Below are 8,000 nucleotides of genomic sequence, written 5' to 3' on the forward strand. Positions count from 1 at the left end.
GACGAAAGAATTGCATTCAATCCTAGCAACATTTTGGAAGATAGAGGAGAGAGAGATAGGAGAGAAAATTGCTGCAGAATTTTAGCAAAAATAGGAACAAAAAGGGGAGAGATTATAGAAAAAACGTTTTCTAAAGTATATTTATTCCTAAAGGATAGATAAGTAATATATTAATTAATTTAAAAATAATAAAAATTTATGAACCGGTTTTAAAACTGAAATTCCTAAAATATCCAATTATGTACGTAGTTATTCTCTACGTTTATCACTGCTCAAAGATGCAGGGCGGTGAAGCGGTGGTAATAGCAGCACCGATTGGGAAGAGATAGAGAGAGAGAAATGCCGTATGTTTGAGAAGTAGGTTTCAATTATTAATTTATGGAGATATAATGTCTGGGCTTTGTTTTGGGCTGTTTAATGTATAGTGATATTATAATTTTACATTTGTTGATATTAAATTTATTAGCTATCGATTTGTAATTATAGGAGGAGTTGAATATTCATGACATAAGATTGTAATTGATTCCCAATTAATTTTAGAAATTAATTATAGCAACGTCTATATCCCCTATTATATTTAATTACATAAGTTATACTATCACTAATTGTATAAAAATAATTTATATATAATTTTAAAATAAAAATATTTTGAAATATTAAATTCTTAATATACACTAACCATTTAAATTATGCTTCCTTCGTGAGAAGAGAGTTGAATTGTATTCCTTTGTAATGAAAAATTAATTTGTTAAAAAATTATTATAATAAATACTTATATGTGATTATGCTTTTACCAATCTTTTTGATATATTCATATAATTTATTATTTCACAAATGTTGTTGTGGTTACTTTAATATTTTAATTACAATAAAATTTAAAATAGATTCATGTAAACAAACCAAATTAATCAACAATTTTTATTCCTTTCGAATTGTGCCAAAGCAGTTGAGTACTACTATAATTTCAACCTTAAAGGTGTATTTTTATTTTATTGATTTGTAAATCAATTTGTGGTATAATTAAATTGTTGTAATGGATATTTGTAGATATAATTATTTGTACGATAAAATTATTAATCGTATTTGTAGTACATTTCTTTTTTTATGAATTGTATATATAATGATAATTACAAGGTTAGGTAATCATATTTTGGAGGGTCAAATATTGGGTGACCATAAAATTGGCCATAAAGTGTTGATTCCTCAAATGTCTTTAATACCATCTGATTCAAAGTTGCTAACTTGCTATTTAGATTCCAACGACGACAATTTCCTTTAGCTATGTCGTATGCAATGACCATTAACAAAAATTAAGGTCAGTTTCTCTCTCATGTTGGACTCATTTTCCACTAAAACATTTTTCTTTCTATCTCTCTTCTTTACCAAATTTGCATTAAAGTTTATGTCATTTCAAAAAAATTTATTTTTAGGGGACGGAGGGAGTATATGATAAATGTATGTGACATATAAATGTTATGACAATATAAGTTTAATACTATTAATTTATATTTTTAAAAATAAATATATTGAGATGAACGGATGATAATTTGGTGTCATGTAGGATAATAATAATAATAATAATAATAATAATAATAATAATAAATACTCTCTCCGTCATTGAATAGAAGTCTCATTTCTTCCAGGAAACGAATTTTTATTTAATATTACTACACTCATGTTAGATTCTATTAAAATTGTATAAAATCATATGCTGAATATGAAAGGGTTCATTTACAGTATCTTGAGAGAAATACAAATTTCTTTTTGTTGTTGTTTATAATGTTATGTATATTCTTTATAATTACTTTATATTCTTATTTGTAAATATGTTTTTATATTATTTATTCTATATTCTTTATTTTAATATATTTAGCTGTAATTATATCTTCATTACTTGAAAATCTTTTGTCTCGTGCATAGCACGAGTGTTAATTGTATAAAATTGTTTATTGAATTTGAAATATTTGATTTAGGAATAACGATAGATCTATTGTTGTTCGTCACGGGTTTTAATGTAGAATTAGTAAAGGACAGAGATAGAGGGACATATACTCCCTAAAGTAAGAGAGAGGGGAAGAAAAAGTGAGTAAAGTATGAGAGAGGGAAGAAAAAGTAGGAAAAGTATGAGAGATAAACTTTCCATTTTTAGAAAGTGATCTATTTTTTCGGACATCCAAAAATGGCAAAAGTGATATATTTTTTGTGGATGGAGGGAGTATTTGATTTTGTAAATCTTTCTATTGTTATGAATTCTTATTTCCTATAGTTTCATTGGTATTAGTATTCATTATATGAAAAATCTTATGTCCCGTGCATAGCACGGGGGTTAATACTAGTTGTTTAACTAAATTAATACTCCTTGACAAGTGATTGTGATTGTCTGGATATATGTTACTGTATTTGTATTTACAGGTGATCAAGTAGTGTTCTGTTTCTTGCTCTTGAGTTCAGTAATTTCTTAACTTGTTCCTTTTCTTGCAATAAAATAGGACCTCCAGAACTGGAGAACGAAGCTGGACACTCAAGTTAAGGTTTACCATGATGTAAGTATTAGCAATTCATTTGGAGATAATGAATGATCTTGATGAGTTGCTATGTCTTTGTTAGTTGTAGCCTATCCTTCAACGTTAGTCTTACGAATTGTAGTGCTGGGCTCCTTATATGACTTAAAACTTGAGAGTTGTGGGCATTAATTGGAATTCGAGTCAAATTTATGTTAGTTGTATGGCACAATTGTACTATCATTTTGTATGGTGTGTTTTCAATTGTGTACAATGGACCAGCCACATACAAGATGTTTATTGCTACTTACACTTAAATAAGAGTTTGAGTGTTGGTGTTCGAATGTGGACAATTTGGAACTCCTACATTGGTATGCTTCTGTTACCATATAAGTTGTGCGCTGTCTCATCCTAGAAACTGAAAATTTGTCCGGACACAGCAATCGATATCACTATAAATCTTTCTTTTCATCTAAAGGTTGATGAATTTGATACATGAATCCTCCCGTGGTCCAGTGATCTGCTTCCTCTCTTCCTGCAGGAGCTCTCAGAGCTTAAGAAGTCGCTAAATGCTGAAGTTGATCAGCTTCAAACAGTTAGTTGTCGTCCTATATACGTATATATGCCTTACATATGAAATTACACACACTTATCACATTGCTTGTTTGTTATATACACAAAAGGGATTTCAAGAACTGATGACTGCTCTCCAACAGCAGCAGGAAGACGTTGCATCCAGCTTTAAAAATTTAGAGGTCAGTATGTTATGCCGACATGTCATTGATGCCATGTCTTGATTTTTTTAATGTAGCTTATTATGAGATTTTGTAAATCCTCAACAATTTTTCATAACTGCAGGATGATGCAGGAGAGGCGAAGCAGGTTGGAGATATAGAAAATAGCAAGATTTTAGATCAAGATCCACATAATTGAATATATTGAAGTTTCTTCACTGTTTATGCACTACCATTGCGATGCTATTATGCTAAATATGTCATCCATCTATCTAAATTTTAATTTCATTTGCCACTTTCTCTAGTCATTTGGTGGGAGTATCTTTCAAGTTAGTATGTTTTTCTTGGCCTTTCTCTGATGTTTATTATCACAGATGCCAATGCATGAAAATGGAATGGCTCTATTCGGAATTCCCTATAATTTTGCGTTGTGAATTGTAAACAATTATTTCATTTATTAGCTCTAGACCCCCTTCATGGCTTCACACATTTCCATGCCTATCAATATTCAATTTTTGGTTGAGGGGGAGGGGCCGTGTCTTTACCTGCCTTGTCTCCCGCTAATCTTGCATTAATACAAATTTGATGATTTCGTAGGTGGCCTTGGAATAAGAGGCACAAGTTATTTCCAAAGCTACATAATTTGATTTGGTGAAACAGAAATAGAAATAGAAATTTATTTTATAAACCAAGCTTACAATAGAAATTATACTCATCATCAATATCAATATTCAATAGTGATTTTTCATATGGCCGTGGTGATTCTAACTCCAACTAATATAGTTGAAATGAAAGTGTTACTACTACTAAACTGCTTTATATTGTCAGCAATGTAAATTTATCAAAGAATGACCAAGAAGTAATCAAGGTTAAAGAATGATCGAGAAGCATTCTAAGTTATCTCTGATATCTTCATTGTGTAATTATAGCCTTTTAAGTTAGTAGGTGGCGTCGTTTGCCACAACGGTGACACTATTTGATTTGAATACGGGCAACTAAATTTGAATAATTGAGTGTATTCGATCATTTATTTAATATGGTCATAAAGTGCGAATGGAAGGTTGGAATAAATAAGGTTGAAATTGCGTAGCGGTACTATGCTAAAATCATAAATGAATTTAAAAGTGCACCTACAAACTTAAATATTGGTGTTCAGAGCAAAAAAAAAGAAAGGGAAAACTTTCAATATTCACTTTTAACTGTCCAAAAAAAATAGTAAACATCACAAGTTTTAATAAGAAATTGATAAAGTAATAGAGAATAAGAAAAGTAAATAACGTAAAAGAGATATGGAAAAGAAATGAATAAAGTATAGAAAGAGGAGAAAAGGTTAATTTTTATTTTAAAAAATGAGATTATTTTTATTGGACATTCTAAAATAACAAAACGAGACTAAATTTTTTTTGGACAAATGGTATTATGTTTGCATGTTCCACTTCACAGATTAATACTCAAGTACTATATGTTTACAAGGTTATATTATTACTCACTTGTTTAGTTGTGTTCATTTTCTTTTGCTCCACACATTGTACAGTATAAAATGTAACTAAATAGCACGTATTCTCTCCGTCCTACTTTAAGAATTCTATTTAAATTTGACACGTGTTTTAATAAATACTCCATCCATTTCATAATAATAGAGTCATTTTATCATTTTGGTACGTTCTTAATAAAGTCATTTCCTTTTTTTGTTAAGTAACATATTTTTTCCACACCTACTTTATTCTCTCTTCATCTCTCTATCTTTTTTCATTTTCCACTTTATTCTCTCTTTACTTAATTCACCTAACACAATTTTTCTTAATCTTCGTGTCCAAAAGAAATGTTTTTATTACTATGAAATGGAGAGAGTACTATTTATGAAATATTGTAATCGGACTTCTAAGGTGGGAGATCTAAAAATGATAAATAAAAACTCCTAAAATGGGACGAGTAAGAGTAAAAATGTACTCCATATATTTGAAGTACTAGAACATAATAAAAGACTCATACTCGTACTTGAAAGAGTATGGATTAATACTCCCCAAAATAGAAAATGTGGTGTGTGGCGGTGCGTGGGTAGTCTTGTCATTTAAAAAATACTCTAGGTAGTGAACCAAGTACTCTAGCATCTCTCTGTTCTAGTCTCTTCAATTTTATACCAACACTCTCCATCTTTCACTTCATTTCAATTCATGGCGTCCGGACAAGCAGATCAAGAACCCCCACAGCCTCCCTCTCTTCAGTACCAGGTACCAAACAACTTCCAACAAAATTAATTTATAAAAATAAGTTTTAAAAAAAAAAAACAGCTGATATCTCCCTCTTTGTTGCCACCTTTATGTTTTATAGCAAGTGTTCTAAAATCTCTCTCTCTTGATTTTCAGACATGGGTTCTGAAAGTTTCCATCCACTGTCAAGGCTGCAAAAGAAAAGTCAAGAAAGTGCTCCAAAGCATCGAAGGTAACACTAATGTTTTTGCATGTTTCAAAGCTTCAATTAGTGGATGCTTAATTAATCCGTGTTTAATCTTTTTTATAGGTGTTTATACAATAAATATTGAAGCGCAGCAGCAAAAAGTGACCGTGACCGGAAACGTAGACGCGCAGACTCTCATCAAGAAGCTGGTGAAGACAGGCAAACATGCAGAGCTTTGGCCAGAGAATCCCAAGCCCAAGGACAAGGACAAGAAAGGAAACGACAAAGAAGCCGATTCAAAAAGCGCCGAAAACACCGAAGACGAAGAGGACGACCCGCCGCCGGACAACGGCAACGTCAAGATCAGCTCCCCGCGCCTCGCCAGCGGAAACGGCGGACCTACTGTCAAGTTCATGCTCGACCAGCCGCCGGAAAATGCCTCCGCCGGCGACAAGCCGCCGCCGCCAGAGAATAAAGGCGGCGGCGGCGGTGGTGGTGGAGGTAAAAAGAAGAAAAGGCGAGGGCGAAAAGGGAATAACAGTAATAACAGTGCGGGAGCAGCGGGTAATGGTGCGGCGTCGAGCACAGGATTGGAGATTCCGAGGGTGGGAATCACGCAAGCCGTTGATCAAATCAATGGGAGCCCTCCACCGCAGATTAATGCGGCGTATCCGAGTTATGGTGCGCCGCAGCAGGCGTATGTTATGAGCTACAATGCGGCGTATCCTAGCGTGCCAGCTGCGCCGGGGTACTACGTGGCGCCGTCGCCGTATGCTTACGCGTATGGGCAGCCGGAGGAGTACGTGGCGCAAGCGCAGCCGTTGGATTCGTTCGAGGTGTTGAGCGATGAGAATCCTAATGGATGCTGCGTCATGTGATAATCTTGCGTTTTTTTTTTGCGAATGTATATAGAATTTTGAATATGTTAGTGTCTAATGTTGCATTAAAACGTTTTAATGCTCATTTTGCTGTGGAATTTCAGATTTAGTAATTGATTTAAATTGCCAAACTTGCTAGGTTTATTAGACTATAACCTAGGTCACATAAGAAAGGTATTTTATGTGAACTTTAAAAATGGTGAACAATACCATGAACTTTAATAGGGACTTTAATAGATGTGTGGATTTTTCATGAAATAAATTTTTTAGCCTTATTTATTGATTTTAGGAAATATGATTACAATTGTAGTTAAGAGTTAAAACAACGTTGCATTTTGTCCTATTTTTGCATGTTATGTACACGTCATTAAACTTGGATAGAAAATTTATTTCATGAGAAATTCCGCATAAGTTCATGTATTTTTCACCATTTTAAAAGTTTGTGGGAAATACTAGAATTTTAGGAAAAGTTCATGTTTTTAAGGCTATTTTCCCATGTTATTTTGATTTATTATACTCCCTCCGTCTCTGAAAAGTATGAATTATTTTCTTTTTAGTTCATTCCTGAAAAGTATTCCATACTTTCCGATTGATATTATACCAAGGAGCCTTAATTACTATTCTTTTTTATGAACATAATCTATTGGCACTAGATTGATATTTCATCTCATATTCTTGCATACTTACGATAAAATGATATCTCAATTTATTATAGAAAAAGACTTCTCTCGTGCTCTCAATGCCGCCGCCTCGTCCCAACATGCCTTCTTCCTCTTCTTCTGGTCGGGTCAAATTTGGTTTCGGGTCGAATTTGGCTCGTGTGCACCGTGAGGGTGAGCCTAGCATAGTGTCCCTCATTATATATCAAAGTCCACAAATAGGTTGGGTCACTTATCACATGTAGTGCAGTAATAAATAGGAGATGGAAAATTATTCCAAGGAATCATATATGTATAGAAAGTGAGGGAAACTTTTGCAGGCAGATGATGATGGGCGAGGAACAATTCAGCCTCACCAATCAATACAGAATATTCACAAACATCTCACCCAATATTTTACCTAACATATTATACACAACTTGTTTTTGAACAACCTTAAAATAAAATCATTAACATGACAATTGGTAGGCAAATGCTCATTCAACAAAGCCTTCTTTTTTTTTACCTATATATGGTTTTCATTACAAACACTCTATATGGGTTTTTTTTATTCCCATAAACTTTTTGACATTTTAAAAAATCCAAATTTGTCATTTTTGTGCTTCCCAATATGCTTTTACTCTACTAATTTCGATAAATGGTTTTCACTCTGTATACTTATTCAGTTATTCTATATTACTAGTTCACATTCCTTAAAGCCAATGTTGAAGTCAAAGTGGGACTTTCTAAGGAGCATGATTAAAGCCAAGTAGCATGAGATCATGAACTATATACCGTACAAAAAAGTGTTGATCTCTCATTGAATGATCCAATGAAACACAAAGGGCATAC

General features: G+C 32.9%; 1 protein-coding gene and 1 long non-coding RNA gene across 2 annotated transcripts; both read left to right on the forward strand.

Annotated features, from left to right (window-relative positions):
- Positions 1–2,936: 2,936 nt before the first annotated feature.
- On the forward strand, positions 2,937–3,533 carry LOC125198782. The gene is made up of 3 exons (XR_007172472.1): positions 2,937–3,096; positions 3,185–3,256; positions 3,360–3,533. It is a non-coding gene; the product is annotated as an uncharacterized LOC125198782 (long non-coding RNA).
- A 1,725-nt stretch (positions 3,534–5,258) lies between these two features.
- On the forward strand, positions 5,259–6,595 carry LOC125198783 (heavy metal-associated isoprenylated plant protein 35-like). Its single transcript, XM_048097053.1, has 3 exons — positions 5,259–5,466; positions 5,602–5,677; positions 5,756–6,595. The coding sequence occupies exons 1-3, from the start codon at positions 5,410–5,412 to the stop codon at positions 6,508–6,510; spliced, it is 888 nt and encodes a 295-aa protein (XP_047953010.1). The 5' UTR covers positions 5,259–5,409; the 3' UTR covers positions 6,511–6,595.
- Positions 6,596–8,000: the final 1,405 nt, after the last annotated feature.

Source organism: Salvia hispanica, unplaced genomic scaffold, assembly GCF_023119035.1.
Source record: "Salvia hispanica cultivar TCC Black 2014 unplaced genomic scaffold, UniMelb_Shisp_WGS_1.0 HiC_scaffold_254, whole genome shotgun sequence".
NCBI lineage: Eukaryota > Viridiplantae > Streptophyta > Magnoliopsida > Lamiales > Lamiaceae > Salvia > Salvia hispanica.